The 27,487-nt window shown below is 39.3% G+C and overlaps 1 protein-coding gene across 1 annotated transcript in view; it reads right to left on the minus strand.

The window, feature by feature from the left end:
• LOC134528907 (protein sidekick-2-like) overlaps window positions 1-26,650 on the minus strand; it is a 495,973-nt gene extending 469,323 nt beyond the window's left edge. The window contains exons 1-2 of the mRNA XM_063362572.1: window positions 26,647-26,650; window positions 25,695-25,994 (exon numbers count right to left, since the gene is read on the minus strand). Coding sequence (XP_063218642.1) covers window positions 25,695-25,994; window positions 26,647-26,650 — 304 coding nt within the window. The remainder of the gene's footprint in view (window positions 1-25,694; window positions 25,995-26,646) is intronic.
• Between the last annotated feature and the right edge of the window lie 837 nt (window positions 26,651-27,487).

Raw genomic sequence — 27,487 nt, forward strand, 5'->3', positions numbered from 1 at the left:
AACAGTAGTCAACAGTGCCTGTGACGTCGATAAAGGAAGCCGCCACTGGCGGTGTTCCATCGCCTAACTGTACGTAGTGTTATAACATAAAAACTGGAAAATTCGTGATTAGGTATTACGCGGTTGTTATAATAAGTTTGAACGCATTTAATATTAGTGCAATTGGTGTTGTAGTCAGTTTATACGCTACAGAAGATTAAAAAGGATTATGTGGTTTTGCAAAGGTGGTTGAATATTTATCAAAATCATGCTGTATATTCTGTGGCAAAAAAATTAGCAAATATTCCGAGAGTAAAATATTATGAAATATATCACTGTCCTTTTAATAAAATAGAAAATTCTTTGCTGTGAGAAAAATGTGGTAACCATTGAGTCAACCTGATAAATTGAAATTACATGTCAAGGTATGCACAAATCTTCCTTCAAATTCTAAGAAGACTGTATAGATCGAGAAATTTTAAAGACTTAAGTATTTTTTTTTGTATTTGTACTAGTGAATAATTTATGTAAAAAAATAGGTTTGTAAAAGTACATGTGGTAATTTATTAATATAACCTGTCTCTTTTATGGTATTTTTAATAAAATTATCTTTGTTGCATTGACCAAAGATCGAACCAAGTACAGGAACTCATCGATTAAATCAGTAAATTAATAAGTTATTTTTTGATGATTTTTGGATTTTTTTCCGAATTTCTAGCTAAATAATTACAAATTACCTAGATGGTGTTCAAAATGTTATAATCAGCTTACTGGAAACTGGTAATAGAGGCATTTAATCCTCTTTTAGAACTTTTCACTAAATGTATTGAAATTAATAGTTTTATATTATATTTAAATTTTTTGCTGCCATCAAGTATCAAGCCAAGGCAGAAACCACTTATATTAGGCAATGTATTAACTACATATATTTAAAATGGATATTGTAAATTTTTCGAATTACTAGCTTAATAATTGAAGATTTTTAAGATGGCGGCCAAATGTCAAGATGGCTGATGTCACAGTAATAAATGAATGTGGGTAAAAATTAAACTATTATGTCAGCAGTGTCTTTTAGCATTGAAAACAATATATCGAATCCAAAATAGTGGCCTCTCACAGACGAAAACAAAATAGCGGACGTAACGTCATACTATCTGGCGATATATATAATTTCCATTAGTGGTGGGAGGCCAGACTGCCAGTGGCTTCCATGGAGAAAGGATTCGTCGCCATTTTTAATATGTTCTCACTGGGTTCGGACTGAAGACTGCGAGTTGCATGATGTGTGTTTACTAATTATTTTTTTATAAAAAATTGATTAATATTTTTTATAATTTGTAATTTTTCCATTTAAATCGTTTAATATTTTTGAAAATTGCAATGGTAATGTCATAAATAATAATGGTGGAATCCAAGATGGTGGATTCAAGATGGCCGAATGGTCAAGTTCAAGGTCAAGGTCATCTAAGTTGGTAACCATGATGCCACAATCCAAGTAGGCGAACCAGCACCTGGCATCTCATTCCGAATCCTATCCTCGGAAGAACTTTAATATACTACTGCCTTAGGCGATATAAACATAGTAATGACTCCTATAGTCATTTTGATTTCCACCACATTAAAATCCAACAATTTGATTTCAAGAACTCTCTGCTATTTAGTTTTCTGCAATCTTAAATATTCATGCCACTTAAACCATTTTGGATCATGACATCAAATCAGACATTTTGGGTTCCAACATTTTTATTACGATCATATTACCATCATATTAAAAATAAGTAATAATTATTCGCAAAAGTTTTGTAAAAATTTTGAATTTATAAAAATAATATTCAATAACAATTATTAAAAATAATTAATAAAAAAGATGCACTACATTTTGAAGTCCTGGGTTCAAAACCCTAAGAAGCATATGTATATTAAAAAAAGTTACTGGCCCCTCCTCAATGTCTTCAATCATACTGCCCCCTCCCCCCAAAAAAAATTAATATCAAGAAATATATTACAAATGAACTATTATAATGTTACGGTTGTCATCTTAATCGTAATCATGTTTTCATCGTCCAGATTTCCCTACTGCCACCATGTTAGTTTAGTTTTTACCCACTAGAATGCAGTAGTATAATTTATTACAAGATAGTTAACAATAATTGTTTCATTCCCTTTCTTGTTAGACATCTTGAAAATCTGAAATTAAAACCTAGAAATTCAGAAAACAATTAATTCTAAAAAAGTCATCTAATAATCACTTTATTATTTTGTAATTAATTCAAGCTAATCGTATCCTTAATTCCATCCTTGATCAATACAAAAAGCTCATTTGGGTTTAAATTTACTTGTTTTATTAAATATGGTGTACTATTCTATGTACGTTTAAATTCCTAATCTACCAGCCTCGAGTAAGCCGCTCAGGCCATATTTACCACCAACTAATATATCTGTATTAGCCTAAAAATTCAAGAAAATTTTCACAAATTATCAAAGAAATCGCCTATTAATGAATTGATCTATTCGATTGAGTCCTGTTCTTATTTAGTGTTAAACTTGAATTAAGGTAAATAAATAAATAAATAATTAAAGACCATTTCCATTTAATATTTTACCATTAATGTGACAGGAGTAGTATACAAATGTATGTCCTGGCACACGGGTTTTGGGCGAGGAGCGAGGAGCTGACCGATCTCTGACGTCACGTCCATCTCTGACGTCACGGCGGCCATCTTGACCTTGAACTTTTACTTTGACCTTCAAAATTTGCCAAAATTTTCCCAAAATTAGCTAAAATTTCCATTTTTTTTGGGAAAAAACCCCCGACAAAAATTCTCAGAAAATTCCACAATTCAAAAATTAGGATATCAACAACCTCAAAATACTTTTTGCCTTAGAAATAATATAAAGTCCTAAAAGGGGCTTAAGCATCCAGGTTTAAAGCCTCTAATTAGTCTCTGACGTCATCTAGAATTATGACCCCCATTTTTGATTATGACGTCATCGTTGCGATTTCCGTTACGGCCGCCATCATGAAAATCAGTAATTTTTATTTTAGAAAATCGGGGAAAAATTATAATTTGTAAAAAAATTAATCAATCTAATTGAATAATAAAAATTTAATACATAATTATTTTAAAAAAATATAAAAATTTACACTTACGTCACGGAGCTCGGAGTCCTCGGTTCGAACCCAGTGAGACCAAACAAATAAAAATGACGACCAATTTTTCCTCCACAGAAGCCGCTGGCTATATGACCTACCACCACTTATGCCAAAGTTTATGTATCGTCAACTAGTATTAAGAAACGACCGTCATCTTGAAAACCTAGATTTTTTATCCGATTTTAATGAAAAATGTTTCAAAATTAAAAAAATATCAAAATTTGATAAAAAAAATATTTTAACGAATACCGTTGCGTGTTTCGTTATGGCCGCCATCTTGAAATTCCGTAACATCAATGCTAAAAATTCCGAAAAATAATTCCAAAAAATAATTTTAAAATTGCCAACTTAAATGTTTAGTTATTTAATCGATTTCGGTCCTCGGTTCAATTTCCGGCAAGAGTAAACCAGTAATTTATTAAAGTATTAAAAAAATTCTCAATTAAAATAAATAATAACATCTTACGTCACAAACAACATTTTTAATTATGTCTGCACTGTATCAATTATCGTTGCGGACGCCATATTGAAAATCTCTATTTATTATTCGATTTTATGGAAAAAAGTTCAAAATTCATTTAAAAAATTTACTTATTAAAACACTGATTGATTAGATCGATTACCGTTCTTAGTTAGAAACTGGTAAGAGCATAAAATAAAAAATTGAGCCAGTTCCTTCCTCCACGGAAGCCACATAGACTGACCTCCCACCACCAATACCAAAGTATATATCGTCAACTGGAATGACGTAATGTCCGCCACCTTGTCTTCGTCCGCAGTATGCCGCCATCTGATTTTCCTCTGCAAGAGTGTGCTGACACCATGTTAGTAAAATTTCTGTTTACCATAACTTTGACCTCGATTGATGAAATTGAAATTTGACCTTGACCTTGAACTTTGGTCCTTGACCTTAAACTTTGAACTACCCCTGAAATTTGACCTTTACCTTAAAAATTGACCTTGATTTTGAAATTTGACCTTGACCTTTAACTTTGACATTGACCTTGATATTTGACTTTTACCTTGACGACCATCATGAATTCGTAATTAATTATTTAGCTAGAGATTCAGGAAAAAATCCAAAATTCATTAAAACCTTCTCTAAGTAAAGTAATGATTTATGCAAAACTTGGTTCAATCCCTAGAAAATATAAAATTAATTTAATGTAACATCAATTTAGCATAAAAGTGACAGGTTCGAAAATAAAACAGCGCAAGTTCTTTTACAAAATACATTTTATTACATATCTTTTATTCCACTACGGAAACACTTCCGAACGTTAAAAATTTCATAAACATTTAGTTCCGAATCGGTGTGAAATGACTAATTCTAAGCTCCAATCGGTTTATACTAAACAGAGACAAACCAGAACCTTTACTGACGTAGTCCTCCTCTTCTTGACAGATATTCTGGATACTGTATTTAACAGTTTGCTTCACATAGTTCGAACTGGAAATTACGGCAGTTGATGTCTTGAATGCACAATTCTTCACTTTGTAATCGAACGGATATGGTTTGCCATATACACAGTCAAGCCACAAGTTATATTTTAAACGACCACTTGTTGCTACGTCATCAGTAAGCTGATTGATTATGTACTGCCTAATATCCTCAAGAAATTTACAAATGTCTTTTAACTCACTTATCATATTAAGATAACAGTAGTCTTTCAATGTTCCACAAAAAGCAGACTGAGCTAAGTAGATGCCATTATCATTCACCTGAAATGCACCGAACACGGTCTTAGGTTTATTTCCATGTACAGATGCCATAGCTGCACATCTGTTTTTTTTTTGTTTGTACGCTCACGAGTCTTCAACCTAAACTGAGGAGTCGTAATTTCTGCGGGTAGTTCAACGGTAAGCACACGGACTTCACCATTACAGTTTTTCGCATGTCGACGCAAATTATTAATTCGAGTAAACCATTCATGACACTCATCGCAGCGAAACTTCATGCGCGAAAGATTCTTCGTACATTTACTCCTCTCATGTATTCGTACATCATGGGGAAATGCGAACGACATATTACATTAGCTGCAAGGATACCGCGGTGATGAAGACGAGCCTTTCAGACCTTATCCAGATACTGACGTTGGCGCAGTTGTGCCATTTCCAGGCATACTCTTATGAACATCAATGCAACATTGTTGTATAGAAACCTTTACTTTCTGCCGCACAGCAGGACCTTTACATGTCTTCATTTTGCAAAGATGATAATTAACACATTCTCTCTTCTCGTGTCAACGAGCATTGCTGATGTTTGAGAAAATCTTGTCACAGAAACTGCACCGATGTTCGTTAGTTGTTGACGAATCACCATCCATTGAAGTCTCCATCGAGGATGACGAAAGAGCGTTCGCCGAGGTTTCCTGTGCAGTCGGCACTGAAGTCATTAGGCTCTCTTCAGCTGGTGGTACCACGACTGTTGAAGTCTCCTCCAATGTTGACGTCAGCGTTACCGTTGTCGATGGTACAAGCTCCATCGAGATCGACGTTAAAGACGGTAAATATGTCATCAAAATTCACCAGATGAAACAAACTAGGTGAACCTTACATCGTCGACGTAGTAACTATCTGAGCAACATGCTGTCTAGGACTCGCTTATATATATGAACCCGATGGAATAATATTGAGTCAAATCAAGAACCATTTACTATAATACACGAGTAAAAACAACGTTAAAAATAGAAGCCCATATGATCGAAAAAAATTTTCGATGCTGTGTGATACGTTCTCGTCTCAGTAATTCGATCTCACCAATGTACGCTAGGCGCCGTAAGCTCCATTTCGCACCACCAGGCCCATATACTTTTGGCTCCAATGCTCCAATTGCCCATCAGCTTCAAGTGCTACATCTGCACCATTTGCTCCAACACATAATGTTTACGCATTATACAAGGAATGAACGCACAGTACACACAGTGCACACAGTAAACGGACCGAACACGATATATTCACGCAATTGACGCGCAATACACGCATTGTACACAAAATGTAAGCAATGAAAACACAATGTTCACGCAGTTCAAGCATTTAATGAAAAGGAAGCACAATTGGAAGCACAATCATGGGAAAAGGACGCACAATTGGAAGCACAAATACAGAAAAGGACATACAATCGAAAGCACAATCACCGAAAAGGAAGTACAATCATCGAAAAGGAAGCACATTTGGATGAACAATCACAAAAAGGAACCACAATCGGAAGCACATTGAACAGAAAAGAATCACATCCAATGAAAAAAACGCACATATTCACGAACATTCAGCTCAGTAGGTTGCGTTCGTTAATTTTATCTTAGGATTCATTGGCTCCTCCGTCAGTCATTGGCTCCAACAAAAAGAAATGGATTAAAAATACAAAAAGTGGTTCTAGCAGCTTGTGAACTTCTTATTCGTTGAGAAAGGATAGAATTCTTGTATAAGCAAGAAATTTTGTATTTTTTAATTCATTTTTTATTTTGTTTTTTTATTTTTATTTTTTTAAATTTTATTATTATTATATTTTTTCTGTGATCTTTCTTTTAATAGGTAAACTTATGATAGTTGTCTCAGTGTGCTCCTGATTGTTTTTTTTTTTTTGAAAAAATTTTTTATATAGATGGTTTTATCAGAGTGTTCTTCATTATTCCTGCTTAGAGATCTGATGGTTTTCTCCAAGTTCTTCTGATTATTCCTGGCTAGACATCAGATGATTTTTTCCGAGTGCTCCTGATTATTTATAAGAACTTCGATCTTTGCATGAAGGGTTTTTTACTTAATGAGTCATACTATTTTATTCAGAGTTACATTTAATTAGTGAATTTCTGCTCCTACTAAATCAGCACTTATAATATTTTTATCAGGTGGAATAAAAAAATATATCATTACTCAGTCCAATAATACATATGTCATTAGATGGACGAGAAACACTACAACGAAGGACGAACTTCCTTGTACTTGGTGTCTAGCGAAGCCTTACTTCTTTTGCTATCTTTAGTGAGCATCCCGCATCCCACATAAAAAATATATATATACATTTACCTCAATACATGTGACGCCATCTGTTGGCAGGAATAGGCACTAATTGCAACAAGTTCTTTTGCATGAGATAAGTTAACTCTCGTTGATTAATGAAGTCCAAGACAGTTAGATCCAATTAGTCTCGTAGCCACGTAGCCTTGTGTCTTGGATGCTTCGTAGTCCTATAGCCTCGAGATAACGTAACCTTGCGTTCTGGATGCTTCGTAGTCGTATAGCCTCGCGATCATGTAACCTTGTAGACTCGTAGTCGCGTAGTCTCGAAACCACATGGCTCGTAGTTGCGTAGTCATGATGCCTTGGAGCCTCGTAGACTTGTAGCTACGTAACCAAGTAGCCTTGTAATCATATAACATAATGCTATTAGAGCTGTTGGAGCCATGTATCTTCGAAGCCTCGTAGCCTTGTAGTCAAATAGCATTAGGCCTAAGACTATTTGGAGTTGAAACTTTTGACGTCATTGGTTGTTGGTGCCAAAACACTGTTGGAGCCAATGACTAATGGAGGAGACAACGAATCCTAAGATAAAATTAACGAACGCAACCTACTGAGTTGAATGTTCGTGAACATGTGCGTTTTTGTCGTTGGATGTGATTCTTTTCTGTTCAATGTGCTTCCGATTGTGGTTCCTTTTTGTGACTGTGCTTCCAAATGTGCTTCCTTTTGGAGATTGTGCTTTCAAATATGCTTCCTTTTCGATGGTTGTATTTCCTTTTCGGTGATTGTGCTTTCGATTGTATGCCCTTCTCTGTATTTGTGCTTCCGATTGTGCGTCCTTTTCTATGATTGTGCTTCCAATTGTGCTTCCCTTTCATTAAATGCTTGAACTCCATGAACATTGAGTTTTCATTGCTTACATTTTGTGTACAATGCGTGTATTGCGCATCAATTGCGTGAATATTTCGTGTTAGATCCGTTTACTGTATGCACTGTGTGTACTGTGCGTTCATTCCGTGTATAATGCGTAAACATTATGTGTTGGAGCAAATGGTGAAGATGTAGCACTTGATGTTAATGGGCAATTGGAGCATTGGAGCAAAATGTATATGGGCCTGGTGGTGTGAAATGGAGCTTATGAAGCCTAGCGTACATTTGTGAGATCGAATTACTGAGACGATAACGTATCACACCGCATCGAAATTTTTTTTTCCATCATATGGGCTTCTATTTTTAACGTTGTTTTGACTTGTGTATTATAGTAAATGGTTCTTGATTTGACTAGCATATTATTCCATCGGGTGCATGTATATAAGCGAGTCCTAGACAGCAGGTCGCTCAGTTTGTTACTGACGTAAATGGTGTAAGGTTCACCTGGTTTGTTTCATCTGGTACATAAGTCACGAAATACCAGTTCTTGTGAATTAGGGGGCATCTTTACCGTCTTTAACGTCGAACTCGATTGAGCTTGTACCATCGACAACGGGAACGCTGACGTCAACACTGGAGGAGACTTCAACAGTCGTGGTACCACCAGCTGAAGAGAGCTTAATTACTTCAGTGCTGACTGCACTGGAAACCTTGCGAACACTGTTTCGTCCTCGATGGAGTCTTCAATGGATAGTGATTCGTCAACAACTAACGAACATCGGTGCCATTACTGTGGCAAGATTTTCTCAAACTTCAGCAATGATCGTCGACACGAGAAGAGTGAATGTGCTAAGAATCATCCTCGCAATATGTAAGGCTGTGTGAAATGTCATAAGCAGTTTGCCAGAAAATTAATATGTAAACGCACATTAAGACATGTAAAGGTCCTTCTGCAAGGCAGAGAGTAAAGGTTTCTATACAACAATGTTGCATTGATGTTTATAAGAGTATGCCTGGAAATGGTACAACTGCGCCAACGTCAGTATCTGGATCGGGTTTGAAAGGCTCGTCTTCATCACCGCGGTATCCTTGCAGCTACTGTGATATGTCGTTCGCATTTTCCCATGATGAATGAAGACATAAGAGGAGTAAATGTATGAAGAATCTTTCTCGCATGAAGTTTCGCTGCGATAAGTGTCATGAATGGTTGTGCCGTTTCAGTGCCAATTTCAGGCACAAATGTACGAATTTAAATTTAATTTTTAATTTTTAAAGAAGAAAACCAAATAATAAATTTGTAATTTTTATTTTATTAAATTTTGTTTCCATTACTGTACACTCCGACGTAATCTTGTGCAACCCAGTGCACCTGCGCTTGTTCGCAGGCTTCAAACAGATACTGTTTGCTGACGATTTGCGATCGCAGCATCCCGGCCGCGGTTCGCGTCACGCCTTCCCTATGTAACGGGACGACTTTCGCGTTAGCGAACGCTACCCCAACCCCACTGCTAGCAACTTTCATTTCTCGGAGGCAAGCATACGTAAGGGTTTTGCAAGCACGCCTCTGGACCAAGTTACAGCCAGCGGCGACGCCTCGAGACAGTTCACATGACGCCTTTCCCAGGCGACTTAGCAAATTTAAATCCCCCTTCCCTCATCACCCACCGGTGGCTTCACGGGAACTTCAACCCGGAGCATCGACCCCCAGTGAACCCAGGCGGGGACATTGCCTTCCCGAGGACATTCCCACTTGTCAAACAGAGCCCTCAGCGAAGTCTAGCGGCGGGAAAAATCCCTAACCTTGCTCTGAGCACTGGTCGCGAGCGCGCCCACTGCACTCTAGCGGACGTTACTGTGACCCTCCAGACAGGTTCTCATCTTGGCCACCAGAGTGCAATACTCATCCCTCCCATAAGAGACAGCTTGTCACAATCGACCTTGACAGCAGTCGCAGTGCGATTGCGATTTTAGTTCGCCTAAGACTCGCATGAAAGCGCAGCAAACAGGTTGCAGTCTGCTTCGCCCCTTCGGGCATCTCCGGATAGCTTCGGGCAATCACCACCACCCCCTTCTTTGGCTGGGGGCAGTTGCTTACTTTAATTAGGCGCCCCGACGCCATTTCTAAAAGATTCGGCGGGCAGCATCTGGTCTGTGCGGACCACGCCTCGCGATCCGCGAGAGTCAATCTCTGTTGTTCGACCAAGACTCAACACTACGTCATGTAGTCGCCAACGTCAAGGCATAGAGGCCTCAATCTTCTTAGTTTTAAATTTTGCTGCCCGCAATAGTTTTTTTTGTTAATCTAAATTTATTTCATTTTCTCTAACCATGATTATCGAGAACTTCCGTGCCGCGAGCTGCTTTCCCTGCTCCTGGAGGCAGCCGACATGAACTTCACCCCACTGTTTTGGGTAAGTGGTCGTCATCCCTACCCCCCCCCCCTTTTTTTTGCCATTCACTGGGCATAGTCTTGCCCGGGCTTAGCCGCCTGTTAAACAGTCTAAGTAATTTGGGACTTTGGTTGCAGGTGGGGTTCAAGTTGAGTTCCAAGTTGAGTTCCAAGTTGAGGTCCTAGTTGAGGTCCAAGTTTAGCTCCAAATTCAGCCTCCAAGTTTAGCTCCAAAATCAGCCTCCAAGTTGAGCTCCAAGTTCCAAAATTAGCTGCAAGCTGCAAGCTCCACTCCAAGTTTAATCAACCGAAACCTCCGGTGCCAGGACACAGGACATAATTAAATCTCAATGTAAATTTTTTTTGAGCCTGCGAGCTAACTTAAAACCAGTATTAAATTCCAGAGGTATTATGGTGTTACTTATATATGTATTTTGTTGCCTTGGGGCTCCCTCCATTTTGTAATCACGATGTTTTAATACCAATGTAATTAAAAGATAAAATCAAAAGTAAATTAGTTAAGTAAAAGGGCACTTATATAAATCAAACCACCAGTCTTGTTATTTCATTGGTATTCATCCCCCGATCCACATAGCCTACTTGAGTTGCTAGGAGGTTATAAATAAAATTCTTTTATACGACGTCTGGGCACCTCTGTGTTTATTGTTGTTATTGTTTTGTTTTCTGGGCTGACGCTTCCAAGGCCTTAATTTAATTATTCACTTTGAGTGTTTACCTGCAGCCCAGCATTCGTAATAAAAATGGTAGCAGAGCATGGTTTCTTACTAAAAATGGTAGCAATTAGCATGGTTTTATCTTTGCTACAACTTGGTAGTATTTAACATGGTTTTGTTTATATGTATACCGAAATAATAATTTTAATTTTTAATTTGAAATTTCATTTTTAAATTTGAAACATAATGTAATATATAACTAAATGGTTTTTCGAGTTTCTTTAGACTCAGATTGTATGACATATTGTTGTTAGTCCTAAAACTGGCACCCCCTTCTTTATTCTTAAATTCATTTAAGTTAAAATTCTGTTTTCCCTTTGACCGACGGTCGCGTATTCTTCTCCACGCGGCCCAAGGCCGGCTCCAGGCCTCGTCTCACAGCTGTTGGCCTTATCACTAAGACGTGCTCAACCATTGTAAACAACACCCCCTCCCCCTCCGCATCTTATCTCTCACGGCACGCGTTGTCGCGTCGAGTTCAGTTCACCGCCCTGTGCGTCCTGCACGACCTTCGCAGACCACTGTCTGCCTGCCGTGGCCTTGTTCTTGTCTTTTCTCGAGCAGCAGAAGTACCAAATTAATGTTGACTAAACTAATATATTTTTCATTATTTTGGGCACATACTTCCCGACCTGCTGTGGTACTGATGATATAATTAAACTAAGCTAATTTAAGAGTGTCTTATGTATAGAGTTTAAGGTAATTTTAAACAATAAGTTTAAGTTCTGCGTGGGTTAGTTTTGAACAACTCACACAAAAAATTTAGTTTATTTGTTTTGTATTTGTAAGATTGTACCAATTTCAAAGAAAAGTAATTGCAATCATGCCCACCCCGGAGTACCTCCTCCGTGACGAGTTAACATACGAACTCAAGTTTCGAGGCTTATCAGACCTCGGCGACTTGGCCACGCTCCGAAAAAGACTCCGAGCTGCTTGCGCCGAGGAAATACAACCACACATTACGCACCTCATAAACCTAGACCCGTTGAGTGAGTTTAATTGTGTTTGTAGCAAGTTCTCTGACCTACACAGTTACATCACTTATGTCGGAGAGGAAACAAACAGAAACAACATTCTCCGTACGCTAACTCGCTTGACACATATCGGCACGAGGTTTACTAACCTCAAGATAGTAGCCGCAAATAAATTAAATGGAATCTACCAAACTGAGATTGACAAATGTAGGCAGCAGATCCCTGCCCTATGTTTCAAACTGCGGAGTAAGTTGGACACACTTGATCAAACATCCCTAGAACCTATAACTGCAGCTGCAGGAGCAGAGTTTCACACTCAAGTACCGCAACCTCCAAAACAAATGGAAACCGGAGGTAGCCCAGTCCCTACACCCCCTACTTTACCCTCCTCCCCTCCATCTCCACCAGTAACACCACGCCGTGAGACATTTCCTGTCATCACCGCAACAGCCATTAACGAGCAGTTTTCTTCCGCGAGTGTCATGGCGACTGGTGATCACCAGAGCACCAAGGTCACCTACACCCATCCCAGCCAATCGTTCGCAGCTCACCCTTTCTATCGCCCCAAACCCATATACCTCCCCTCCACCTCACACGCCATTTTCAACCCCTATCGGCAATTCAGGTCCACCTTTTCATTCCTTCAAACCTCCCCGGAAACCCACCCCATCTCCTCGGCCATTGGAAGGTCAGCTTCGCCGCTGATAAATTTCACTTCCGACCTGGCAGTAACTTTGCCACATAACTTATCCGTGCCACCCGGTGACCGAGTAGAGTCACAACTGCCATACATCAGCCCCGCCACCTCATACCTGCCATTGGCCCCGCAGGTATATCAGACTCAAAATCATCCACAACCTCAACCAGCTCCACCTCCACCCCCTAATCCAGCACCGAACCCGGTACCTGTATTCTCTAACTCAAATCAAGCAGTTGGAGGTAGTTTGTATGCTAAGATTCCACATCCCGTGGAAAGGCTCTTAGCTAATTTTAAGGAAACCACAGGATTGGAACCCAGAAATCTAATCGAGTTTCTCAAACATTTATTTAGGGTCAAACAAAAGGCTAATCTTCCGGACAGGGAACTGCTGGAAATCATTTTTCCCTTCACACAACCACCCTTGAGCGAGCGATTTACGCTCGCGATTGAAAAAAATTATTCATTTGATCAATTTCACGAAGATATACTAAATTATTTTATTCCAGCCCGTTTGATGACCAACATCAAGTTGGAATGGTACAACAGGCTACAACAAAGAAATGAAGCCTTACCTAATTACATAGCAGACATCAAACTAGCCGCTCAAATTCTTCGGTTGCGAGTGTCTGAGAGTGAGATAGTCTCTAACATACTTGATGGAATTAACCCTCAATAAAGATCGCGGGCAGTTTTTCAGGCCCGACCACAAAATTTAGCCGAGCTTGATCGCTTGTGCATCTCCAACACAAATGTAGAATACGCAGACCACCAGCGAAATCGAGAAGCTAATGTCTACGCCCACAACAATACCAGAATAACAGAAAATAAACAGCAGTATTATAACAAAAATTCGCAACAAAAAAACAGCAATGAACAAGTCGCTAAGCCTCAAAATAAAGATGAACGGATACCTGTCTGCAGGTACTGCAAAAAACCCGGGCACTACATTGAACAGTGTCGTGCAAAAAACTATCGCCCAAACTATCAAAATTCGCGAGACTCAAAAAACGTATAAATCGCTGGCCAGAAAAAATTCTTTCTGAGCCAGCCGCCCAAACAACAGTTAGAAATTTTTCCCTTCACACCGGCCCTAAAGCAAAATTCGACCAAAAACTTCAACAAAACACAGCTTCCCCACACAGAGAAAAAAATAAACTAAGAAAACAAAAACAAAGGCGAGCTAAGAAAAACAAAGCTCGTCAAGTCAATCAAATGGAACATTGCAACACTGTTAGGCCTATGTGCAAAAGATGTAATTGTCCGCGAACTACAGACAAAAGAACGTGTCATAATATTTTAGCTAATCTACCGACAGTTCTACCCTATGCCAACACAACCGTAGGAAAACAAGAAATCCCAGGACTAATTGACACGGGATTAGTGCGCTCGTTCGTGTCGGGCAAGTTCTTCAGAAAATTACAAGATAATATCATTCACAAAACACAGCCCATAGATTTATACAGTGTTTCACAGCGGCTGATAAGCCTTTGAAAGTAAAGTTTGCAGTTATTGTTAAAATTAAAATTGATTTGTTTTCGTGGACTTTTCCATTTTTGGTAGCTGATGATTTGGCCACTGATTTAATATTTGGTTCTGATTTTATTGCAAAAACTGGCATTATAATTGATTTACAAGCACGTAAATTTCATTTCCAATTTAATAAGCAAATTTTAATTTCCTTTGTATCCCCCGACACGCAGAGTCAGACTCATGTCAACACCCTCCAGTCAGTTTCGAACGGGGAAAACAACGTTTCACTTGCCCATCTCAGTCACGGACAAAGAAAAGAAATAGAAAATTTGTGTCACAGTTTTTCAGACGTTTTAAGTGAGAAATTAGAACGCACTCACTTAACTCAATATGAAATAAAACTTTTGGACAAAACCCCAGTTCGGTGTCATCCATACCCTCTGTTAGGACCAAAAATGCAGGTAATGCGTGAACACATACAAAAACTCTTAGAAAAAGACGTCATTGAGCCTTCAGCCTCAAATTTCGCTTCCCCAGCCTTCTTGGTACCTAAGTATCAAGGTCAAGGTCACCGCGTCGTTGTTGACTTTCATAAGGTGAACCAACAAATTGAAGTAGCAATGACGCCATTACCAGATCTAAATTCAGCATGTCACTGGTTCAGTAAAGCCAAATTTTTCACTGTGTTTGACCTTAATTCGGCTTACCACCAAATACCACTAACCCCAGAGTCAAAACACGTCCCGGATTCTGCGTGCCATGGAATCTCTACCAATACAAAGTAGTACCCTTTGGTCTAGCCACTGGCGCACAAGTGTTAACACGGCTTCTAGATCAAATTTTCGGCGATCTAAAATTCAAGTCCGTTTTCAATTATTTGGACGACATTGTCGTTTATTCAGAAACTTTTGAAGAGCACCTCGCTCATTTGCATGAAGTCCTTAAACGACCACGCCATGCCGGCCTAACGGTCAATACCAAAAAGGTAAAATTTGCGGTACAAGAAATTTCTTTCTTAGGACATCTAATATCTAATAGGGGAGTAACCATAGACCCAAGCCGAACACAGGCGATCAAGGATTTTCAGCCCCCTAAAGATGCTAAAGGCATCGCCAGATTTATCGGCATGACAAATTTTTATTCTAAATTCATACCTAATTTAACTGAGCATGCAGCACCATTGAATGCTCTACGTAAGAAAAATTCAGTCTTCAATTGGGGTCCAGAACAAGACAAAGCATTTTCTTTCCTCAAACAAGCGATAATTAGCCCTCCGGTGCTCCGAATGGCAGATTTCAGTAAGCCGTTCATTCTTCAGACCGACGCCTCCAGCGTAGCCATAGGCGCAGTTCTCTCACAAGAGTTTGATGGTTGTAGGCAGCCTATAGCTTTCGCCTCCCGCACCTTAACGCACCAAGAGAGAAAAGCCTCTTCGGTGTATGAACTTGAGTGCCTTGCTGTAGTTTTCGGCATAGACAAGTTCCGGCCATATTTGGAACATAAAGAATTTCTGCTGGAAACCGATAATCAGGCCCTTGCTTGGCTTTTGGCTCACCCCAAGCAATTAGGTAAATTAGGACGCTGGATTGTCAAGATTGCTTCTCTTAACTTTAAAATTCAACATATTAAAGGTTCACAAAACATCGTGGCTGACACCCTTTCTCGAATGTTCGAGTCACCTTCCAATTCCTATATTCAGGAACAAATTCCTATTGCCTGCCACGCATTGCTCACAAATTTTCCGCTAGCCTTTTCGGATTTACGATCCCACCAAAATTCGGACCCGCAACTGTCTGACATAATTGCGCAAATAAACTCAGGTTCACCCCCAAAATACCACAAACTATCTAAGGGAATTCTTTATCGAAGGACTCAGCGATGTAAGAATTTTAAAATAGCCTTACCTCAAAATCTCAGGGACATTAGTTTTCAATATTATCACTCATCACCTTTAGGCGCACATTTAGGCATTTTCAAAACTATTGAAAACATCCGCAAGAATTTCATCTGGGATGGAATGAATAAAGACATAACCCAGAGGGTCAAACTATGCAAGTTGTGCAATTTGAGCAAACCTGCCCAGAAAACACAATTCGGATTTTTGAGTTCCGATGTGGCCGAAAGGCCCATGCAAAAACTTTTCATTGATTTTGTGGGACCCTTCCCAAGGTCAAAAGACGGAAACTCGATGCTTCTAGTATGCGTAGATGCATTTTCAAAATTTGTGTGGCTAATCCCTGTTAGAAGAGCCACGGCCGAAATCACCATTCGAGCCCTTCAAAATTATATTTTCAAAATTTCCGGGGTACCTTCCATCATTGTTTCCGATAACGCCACAAACTTCAAATCGACAATTTTCAAAAACATGTGCTATTCACACGGGATTCAGCACGTGACCACGACTCCCTACTACCCCCAGCCTTCACATGCGGAGCGTTTCAACCGAAACCTCCGGTCTGCCTTAATAGCATTCCATGCGAACTCGCAGGATAGGTGGGATTCCAATCTCGTGTGGTTGCAAATGGCTTTCAATTCCGCCAGACATGAAAGTCACAAAACAACACCGTTTGAACTCATGTTTACATACCAGCCCAACACCCCACTCTCTAATCAATGGACGTTAAAAGAGTTACTACCAGACGACCCCAGGAACATTGAGGAAGTCTGGAGTAGAGCTCGTAAAAACCTGAACTTAACCCACGAGGCAAGCAGGCAACAATATAACAAAAGACGTTATCCCAATCCCTACAAAGTAGGCGATTTAGTGTTGTGCAGAGCACACACACTCAGCAAGGCGATCGACAAGAGATCAGCCAAGCTTTCGTATCGTTGGAATGGCCCCTGGCAGATACAACGATACCTCACGCCAGTCACGGTCGCTTTAGCCGACCCCACCTCCGGCGAATATCGCGCGCGCGCACACATATCTCAGCTGAATAAAGTGCACCCGAACCTAAAGTACGGGCACTCTTCACTGTTTTCCTTCTGCAAGGAACAGCGCCAATTCTTCGGCATGCCAAACTCAACAGACAGTGTTGTTATCAAAAACCCTAGGTCATAATTATAAGTAATAGAAAAAACCATGGTACTAGTTTATAAGATGTTTAAGTTAAGGAGTATTCAATTAAGATGTCTAGTTTTAAGTGGTGCCACTTATTCAATAAGTTATCTGTAAGTTTTAACTCTATTTAAACGTGAAAAAATTCTTATAGGTTGTAAGTAGTTTACTACAGTAGATCCTGGTACAGGGTAAGTCACTTATGTTTTTGGTGACTCAAGTTGGCCACCCTGACTCCGTCTTTCAGGGGGGAAGTATGTTCCGTTTCAGTGCCACTTTCAGGCACAAATGTACGAATTTAAATTTAATTTTTAATTTTAAAGAAGAAAACCAAATAATAAATTTGTAATTTTTATTTTATTAAATTTTGTTTCCATTACTGTACACTCCGACGTAATCTTGTGCAACCCAGTGCACCTGCGCTTGTTCGCTGGCTTCAAACAGATACTGTTTGCTGACGATTTGCGATCGCAGCATCCCGGCCGCGGTTCGCGTCACGCCTTCCCTATGTAACGGAACGACTTTCGCGTTAGCGAACGCTACCCCAACCCCACTGCTAGCAACTTTCATTTCTCGGAGGCAAGCATATGTAAGGGTTTTGCAAGCACGCCTCTGGACCAAGTTACAGCCAGCGGCGACGCCTCGAGACAGTTCACATGACGCCTTTCCCAGGCGACTTAGCAAATTTAAACCCCCCTTCCCTCATCACCCACCGGTGGCTTCACGGGAACTACAACCCGGAGCATCGACCCCCAGTGAACCCAGGCGGGGACATTGCCTCCCCGAGGACATTCCCACTTGTCAAACAGAGCCCTCAGCGAAGTCTAGCGGCGGGAAAAATCCCTAACCTTGCTCTGAGCGCTGGCCGCGAGCGCGCCCACTGCACTCTAGCGGACGTTACTGTGACCCTCCAGACAGGTTCTCGTCTTGGCCGCCAGAGTGCAATACTCATCCCTCCCATAAGAGACAGCTTGTCACAATCGACCTTGACAGCAGTCGCAGTGCGATTGCGATTTTAGTTCGCCTAAGACTCGCGTGAGAGCGCAGCAAACAGGTTTCAGTCTGCTTCGCCCCTTCGGGCATCTCCGGACACCTTCGGGCAATTACCACCACCCCCTTCTTTGGCTGGGGGCAGTTGCTTACTTTAATTAGGCGCCCCGACGCCATTTCTAAAAGATTCGGCGGGCAGCATCTGGTCTGTGCGGACCACGCGTCGCGATCCGCGAGAGTCAATCTCTGTTGTTCGACCAAGACTCAACACTACGTCATGTAGTCGCCAACGTCAAGGTATAGAGGCCTCAATTTTCTTAGTTTTAAATTTTGTTGCCCGCAATAGTTTTAATTTTGTTAATCTAAATTTATTTCATTTTCTCTAACCATGATTATCGAGAACTTCCGTGCCGCGAGCTGCTTTCCCTGCTCCTGGAGGCAGCCGACATGAACTTCACCCCACTGTTTTGGGTAAGTGGTCGTCATCCCTACCCCCCCCCCCCTTTTTTGCCTTTCACTGGGCATAGTCTTGCCCAGGCTTAGCCGCCTGTTAACCAGTCTAAGTAATTTGGGACTTTGGTTGCAGGCGGGGTCCAAGTTGAGTTCCAAGTTGAGTTCCAAGTTAAGTTCCAAGTTGAGTTCCAAGTTGAGGTCCTAGTTGAGGTCCAAGTTTAGCTCCAAATTCAGCCTCCAAGTTTAGCTCCAAAATCAGCCTCTAAGTTGAGCTCCAAGTTCCAAAATTAGCTGCAAGCTGCAAGCTCCACTCCAAGTTTAATCAACCGAAACCTCCGGTGCCAGGACACAGGACATAATTAAATCTCAATGTAAATTTTTTTTGAGCCTGTGAGCTAACTTAAAACCAGTATTAAATTCCAGAGGTATTATGGTGTTACTTATATATGTATTTTGTTGCCCCGGGGCTCCCTTCATTTTGAAATGACGATGTTTTAATACCAATGTAATTAAAAGATAAAATCAAAAGTAAATTAGTTAAGTAAAAGGGCACTTATATAAATCAAACCACCAGTCTTGTTATTTCATTAGTATTCATCCCCCGATCCACATAGCCTACTAGAGTTGCTAGGAGGTTATAAATAAAATTCTTTTATACGACATCTGGGCACCTCTATGATTATTGTTGTTATTGTTTTGTTTTCTCGGCTGACGCTTCCAAGGCCTTAATTTAATTATTCACTTTGAGTGTTTACCTGCAGCCCAGCGTTCCTCCTCGATGGAGTCTTAAATGGATGGTGATTCGTCAACAACTAACGAACATCGGTGCCGTTACTGTGGCAAGAGTTTCTCAAATTTCAGCAATGATCGTCGACACGAGAAGAGTGAATGTGCTAAGAATCATCCTCGCAATATGTAAGGCTGTGAGAAATGTTATAAGCAGTTTGCCAGAAAAGTAATATGTAAACGCACATTAAGACATGTAAAGGTCCTTCTGTAAGGCAGAAAGTAAAGGTTTCTATACAACAATGTTGCATTGATGTTTATAAGAGTATGCCTGGAAATGGTACAACTGCGCCAACGTCAGTATCTGGATCGGGTCTGAAAGGCTCGTGTTCATCACCGCGGTATCCTTGCAGCTACTGTGATATGTCGTTCGCATTTTTTCATGATGAACGAAGACATGAGAGGAGTAAATGTATGAAGAATCTTTCTCGCATGAAGTTTCGCTGCGATAAGTGTCATGAATGGTTTACTCGAATTGATAATTTGCGTCGACATGCGAAAAACTGTAATGGTGAAGTCCGTGTGCTTACTGTTGAACTACCCGCAGAAATTACGACTTCTCAGTTTAGGTTGAAGACTCGTGAGCGTACAAACAAAAAAAAACAGATGTGCAGCTATGGCATCTGTACATGGAAATAAACCTTAGACTGTGTTCGGTGCATTACAGGTGAATGGTAATGGCATCTACTTAGCTCAGTCTGCTTTTCGTGGAACATTGAAAGACTACTATTATTTAAATACGATAAGTGAGTTAAAAGACATTTTTAAATTTCTTGAGGATATTAGGCAGTACATAATCAATCAGCATACTGATGACGTAGCAACAAGTGGTCGTTTAAAATATAACTTGTGGCTTGACTGTGTGTATGGCAAACCATATCCGTTCGATGACAAAGTGAAGAAGTGTGCATTCAAGACATCGACTGCAGTAATTTCCAGTTCGAACGATGTGAAGCAAACTGTTAAACACGGTATCCAGAAAATCTGTCAAGAAGAGGAGGACTATGTCAGTAAAGGTTCTGGTTGGTCTCTGTCTAGTATAAACCGATTGGAGCTTAGATTTAGTCATTTCACACCGATTCGGAACTAAATGTTTATGAAATGTTTAACGTTCGGAAGTGTTTCTGTAGTAGAATAGAAGATATGTAATAAAATGTATTTTGTAAAAGAACTTGTGCTGTTTTATTTTCGAACCTGTCACTTTTATGCTAAATTGATGTTACATTAAATTAATTTTATATTTTCTAGGGATTGAACCAAATTTTGCATAAATCATCACTTTACTTAGAGAAGGTTTAAATGAATTTTGGATTTTTTCCTGAATCTCTAGCTAAATAATTACACGATTCCAAGATGGCGCCAACATTTCCTAATGGTGGGCACCTCAGTAAAAATAAATGATTACTGCACTCTAGCGGGTTAGAATAAAACTATCATGATGGTAATGCACTCTATAAGACGAATACACACACAAGATGGTGTCCTCCAGCAGACGAAAACAAGATGGTGGCAATGTCCTCTAGCAGTTGGTATCTCCTATGGCATGTACTGGACAGAAAATGTCGGATCCATGATGGTCGTCAAGGTCAAAGTAAAATACAAGGTTAATGCCAATGTGTTACGCAGTTTCGCACTTTTCAAGGTCAGGGTCAAATTTCAAGGTGAAGGTCAATTTTCAAGGTCAAGGTCAAAGTTCATGCTAACAGTCTAGGACAAAGTTATGATGAACAGAAAATTATACTTACATTGCATCAGAACACTCCAGCAGACGAAAACAATATGGCGTCATCTAATGGACGAAGACAAGGTGGCGGACATGACATCACACCAGTTGACAATATATACCTTGGTATTGGTGGTGTGAGGTCTTTATATGTGGATTCCATGGAGGAAGGATCTGCCTTTTTTATTTTTTGCTCTTACCGGTTTCGTATGAAGGACGGGAATCGATCTTACCAATCGGTATTCCAATAAGTTATTTTTTGGAACTTTTTTTCATTAAAATCGGATAATAAATTAAGATTTTCAAGATGGCGTCCATAACGATAATTGATACAGTGGTGACATAATTAACAATATAGTGTGTGACGTAAGATGTTTTATTACATTTAATTGAGAATTTTTTTATACATTATTTAATTACTGGTTTACTATAGCCAGAAATAGGACCGAGGACCGAAATCGTTTAAATACATAAACATTTGAAGTAGGCAACTTAGAAATTTTTTTGGAATTTTTTTCAAAATTTACAGCATTTAAATTACGGATTTTCAAGATGGCGGCCATAGCGAAACACGCAACGGTATTTGTTAATATATTTTTAATAAATCTTTATTAATTTTTTTTTTTTATTTTAAAACTTTTTTCATTAAAATCGGATATTAAATATAGATTTTCAAGCTGGCGGTCGTTACTTTATACTAGTTGAAGATATATATATATATACACTTTGGCATAAGTGGTGGGAGGTCAGTCCGCCAGCGGCTTCCGTGGAGGAAGGATCGGTCGTCATTTTTATTTTTTTGCCCTCACCGGGTTCTAACCGAGGACTCTGAGCTCCGTGATGTTAGTGTACATTTTATGATATGTTTTATTTAATTTTTATTATTCAATTCGATTTATTAATTTTTTTTATAAATTATAATTTTTCCCCGATTTTCTACCATCAAAATTACGGATTTTTATGATGGCGGCCGTAACGGAAATTGCAACGATGACGTCATAATCCAAAATGGGGGTCATAATCCTAGATGACTTCAGAGGCTAATCACAGGCTTTAGACCTGGATGCTTAAGCCTCTTTTAGGACTTTGTATTCTTTCTAAGGCAATAAATTTTTTTGACGTTTTCGAAATCCTAATTTTTGAATTGTGGAATATTTTGAGAATTTTTGACAAATGACAATGTATCTATTCCTTTTTGGTTTACCAGACCGCAACAATACAACAAAACTAGTGGAAAAAGCAAATTAATTCTGAAGTTACAGCTACTGATGTATTTTGGTGATATAAGTAGTCTTAGATTTCATATGACTTTCTGTTGCATCAACACGATGTTCAGATATCATAAACGCCATCCTGTCAAATCTTAAAGTACCTCAGTTATTGAGACAAGCACTGGTTTCGATAGACTGTATGCATTTAAAACATCATCCGTGAAACCTCTTGTGGGTATGCCACCCATCAATTTAAAATACCTATTTGCGGTGTGTTTAATAATAATGTCTGCGGATTATGTACCACTGCAGAACTTATTAGTGCATAAAATGGTGCAGTATCCAGTTTCAAATTCTTCTTATTGTGACTGGGTCATTTGAAAGGGTAGGTGAAACATCTGCCCCAAACATGTATGTCATGCTTGTAAGTAATGAAGGTGTCAATTAGATAAAAAGTATGAGATCCTAAGTTTCACAACCTTCAGATACCACTTTCAATCACCTTTTCTCTCTGACACCATACGTTTTGAGAATAACAGTTATCAATTTTAAGTACTGAATACATAACTTGGATGTAGCTCCACACTCTTTATACTTCTTAAATTCTGGTTTGAATTTCGTTGTGAAATTAAAAATATTGGTGTTAGAGTAAATAATTTATTTAATAGAGGGTGATTACCAAAGTATTTTTAAGGTTTTCAATTCCTTCCTTCATTTTTGGAGCCGTGACATGTCACCAAAAGTCGTATATTACAAGACAATATCCACCAAATGGGCGTTAAGACAAGTGTGAGTTGAAGAGTGAGAAGGAGAAGGAAAGCTGGATAACAAAAATGGAACAGGAATCCCAAAACCAGGGACGTTCCTACCTATTTGAAAGGCCCTAATTTAGAAAGAGCTTCAAAATTAATTTTCACGTTTCAAAACTTCAGCGACATGCCTTGGAAAATACAAATTTTAATTCATGTGTTATGTAGGTACTACTATTTATTTAATTTTTGCCTAGAAAATATTTTTTAGCCACAATATATTGATAATTTTCTCAAATTCACCAAAATAAGGTCATAACCTTTACAACAATGACTCTGTCGTCTTGTAAGTAGTGATATTCCGTTTAGAAAGAAGCAAACTATTTAAAAAAAAGATACATCACTCTACCTATGTTGCGTAAATTGTCTCTCCTTAATTTGGGCGGACTCTGCAGATCTAGATTTCTACTGCGAAGCCAACGTTATGACCAAAGTTTCATGAATGTACAAAAAGGTTTTGTTTATTTGGTTGATTTGGGTGTATTTTTTATGTACTAACTGGGAATAATAGAGTCCCAATAGTGAAATAGCTGCTACGACACGCGGTGATTAACACACATAATTAATTATACTAAGATTTTCTAAACATAATTTGTATGTCCTACATGAAATTGTTGTTTACTAACCAAGAAGGCTTTCGAAAGGGCATAAAAATATTTTCTTTTATAAGTGGGTACTGATACGTACTCTTGAGTCAGCTGACTTGAGAGTAAGGAAATTGATCGTGTGTATCTTGCCATGAAAATATTTTCTTTTGTCTGGATAGCAACATAGATACGAATATAGTTCTGTCATTTGGAGTTGTTCTGCATAGAGACCAGCAAAATTATGGTAAAATCATATACTCCACTTAATTGTAGTTTATTAAGTCGTTGTCTTCTGTTCATTGGATACTGCCTTCTGCACGAATTGCGTGGGATACTGTAGTCTAAATATTTGATGTTGTTTTCGGTCTTTTGTCATTCAGGACGGGCCATACTACCCATAATACTAAGATAATGTCGTTTAAATGGGTAATTGTAAGGGCCTCGTATTTTTCGCGAAACTATCTGAACGCTTATTGGACTGAAATAAGTATACCCACACAAGCAGTTACTGCGTTGTAACTGGTGACTGTCTACAAAAGATACGAATGCCTTATTTGACCAGGCAATTAATTCAGGACGCATTTGATTTCATACTAAATGGCAATAGTAAGCATGCACCTGATAGAAACTCAACTAATTACTAAACACAGGCGATGCTACAAAGTTTTAACTCTCAACTAGTCTTGAAATCTTTTCGCGAAAAAGAAAATTCTTTTAGTTATTATATGTATTCTTGCGTGGCTTTAAATAACAACGCGAATTTAGCAGATCAGGAGTGCTTTTCGATGTTTCGAGCTGAGCTCATGTCATGTTACTCGTCTCATGTTTGAATGTTCTTAAAGGTATCACCAGTGGTAACCAAATCCCAAAAGTTATAGTTAATAAACACTAACAACCGTACGAAATGTTTTACGAACACAGGAGACCAAGTGCTCATGGTTCGATCTCAAGACAACGCACTTAAGTGAATGTTAAAATAAAGTATTTAACACAGCTACACCAGCACTTCCCAATGGTGTAAGCGATAACTATGTGTGATGTTAGCCAAGCTGGCCGACGTCTGCTGTATGCTGCCCGGCAGCAAGAAATATTTAAAAAATGAGGGCAGATAATTGAAATTGAAACAGTTGGACCATAATATGTTTTTTAATGTTTATTAATGTTCACAGAAAAGTTATTGAGAGAACGGTTTACAAAAACCTGAAACTAATGTAGGTACTGGGACACGCAAATCAATAATGGCTGGGCAATAATTCAAACCCAATATAACTTTGAACATTTATTTGTTACGATGAGTGACGAACGCTAGGGAAGTTAATAAAGGATGGGGTGGGGATATCAACCCCCGAATTCATGAACAATTAGCTAAATATCAGTGAAGACCATATGTTACCCTGTGATAATCCACGTCGTTTACAGCTACTACTATAGGCCCTTACGCCAGCGTGAAAGTGTAAATAGTAAAGTAAAATTTTGTGAATACATGTCGCACCCTGAGTACAAGACTATCGTTACTCAAAAAATTGAGTTTATGAAATATTTCTACCATAAGCAGGAAAATATCATTATCTAGGCACTGCAAGACTATCGCAATATTAAATTTACTTTTACGGGACTTATGGCAAATAATGTAGTGTTGCACTCTGGAAAACATTATATAAGAATATGTTCAAGACTATGGCATCTGAGTTGTGATAGTATTGCACTGATTTTTGAGTTACGATAGTCTTGTACTCAGGGTGCGATGTGTTCTTATTTTAAATTGTTTTGTCTTTGTTGGCGATAGAGTTGCTATGGTGTGAATGTGCGAGTGTAGGACCAGGAGAGCGGCGGGCCCGAGGGCTGACCTTGCACGACGAGCCGCACCAGCGCCTCGGGCTGCGGCCGGTTGTTGACGAGGCAGCTGTAGACGCCGCTGTCGCCCGACTCCACGGGCCGGATGCGCAGCGCGAACGAGCCGGGCTCCAGCGACAGGCGGCGGCGGTGCTCCCACACAGTCGTGCTCTCGCCGGCGTACTCGACCAGGCGCGCGCGCGCCCGCCACTCCAGCGTGAACACGAGCGAGTGCTCCGACACGCCCGGGCAGGCCAGCGTCACGTTGGCGCCCGCCTGCGTCACGGCCGTCTCCACGGGCGCCGACGCCGCCTCTGCAAGCACAAGGCTCGGTCGTTGGGCGCAGTGTCATAACAAACATTCCATTGGGTTAACACCAACTAAGCACAGCACTTTATTGTTGGGTATAGTGTGACCGGTTGACATTCATATATTAATCATCGTTTGTATGTAACACAGTTGTTGATATTTTAATAAACAGTAATTTCATAACAAACATTTTATTTGGTGAACCACAATTTAGCACAGCGCTTGGTCGTTGGGGACAATGTGACCTGACAACATTCATATATTAATCATCGTTTGTATGTAACATACTTTATATTTCAATATACATTAATTTAATAAAAAAATATTCCATTGGTGAGACTCAAGTAATATTATCATGTCGTTGAGCACAGTGCGACCTGGGGACAATCCTAAATTATTCAAAGTTTTTGTGTAAAATACCAGGCGTGTCCGGAAAGTAAGTACCGTTTGGTGACTGAAAAAATAAACTCACGAATAAAATGTTTTATTGAAAGTTTTGTTTTATTACATATCCACATCACATTTTTACATAGTCGCCATTCTGTTCCAAGCATTTTTCTCAACACTCTACCAGTTTATTTAACCCTTGTGCATAGAAGTTCGCCGGCTGGAAATGGAACGGACACCTCGGCCATAGGCACCATGGACTTCGAATACGCATTGCGTTTAGCCTAAGTACAGGCGCTTAGTAAACATCTCCTGAAAGATTTAAATTAATCTCCCTACTCGAGTCTAAAAATGATGGCTACCGTTTTTGACGTGACAACATCTATTAAATCGATGTACGCCGGCTGCACGCACGAAAAAGTGTCCCGTAACGCACATTGTCCCACTACGATGTGTGCCGTTACGCTCATTGTACGCTTGCGCCGCATCTCTTTTTCACTCGATTGGAACAACCATCGATTTGACTTTTCAATCATGTTTTCGTCGTTTGAATGATTAATATTATGTAATTTAACGATCGTCCAGCGATTTTCAGCACAATCGGTACGGTTATTTAAAAGTAATGTTGAATTTTCAAATACGTTTTTGTACGAAAAATGGTGTTTTACAAATACACATAATAATTCAAATTACACCCGGAATATTTTGCACAATGTTTTAAAAATATTGTAACACATTATAAATAAGTTTGGTGTATTTGTAATGCAAATTTGTTATAAAATCGTATTATAAAATCGAAATGATATTATTCCCCTACGGTGCTGCCATCTACGGTGACGGACGCGAACCAAACTAATCGTGCAATCTATCCGCTTCCGCGGCAACCAGGCACTCGTTAATACATATTTTCCTTTGTTTATTTCGAGGGGCGTTATTGTTAAGGAATTATAATTAAAATTTCTGGCCCGGGGCCACAATTGCATATCATTTTGAGCACTGGAAGACATAAAAACGTAAAATATTCTCGACGAAAATTAATGTCGGCCCCAGCGCACCACGAGCGTCTGGGTTGGAGATTAAAGCCGAAATTCTTTCTTTAACTTACTAATAC

This window comes from Bacillus rossius, chromosome 2 (assembly GCF_032445375.1).
Source record: "Bacillus rossius redtenbacheri isolate Brsri chromosome 2, Brsri_v3, whole genome shotgun sequence".
NCBI lineage: Eukaryota > Metazoa > Arthropoda > Insecta > Phasmatodea > Bacillidae > Bacillus > Bacillus rossius.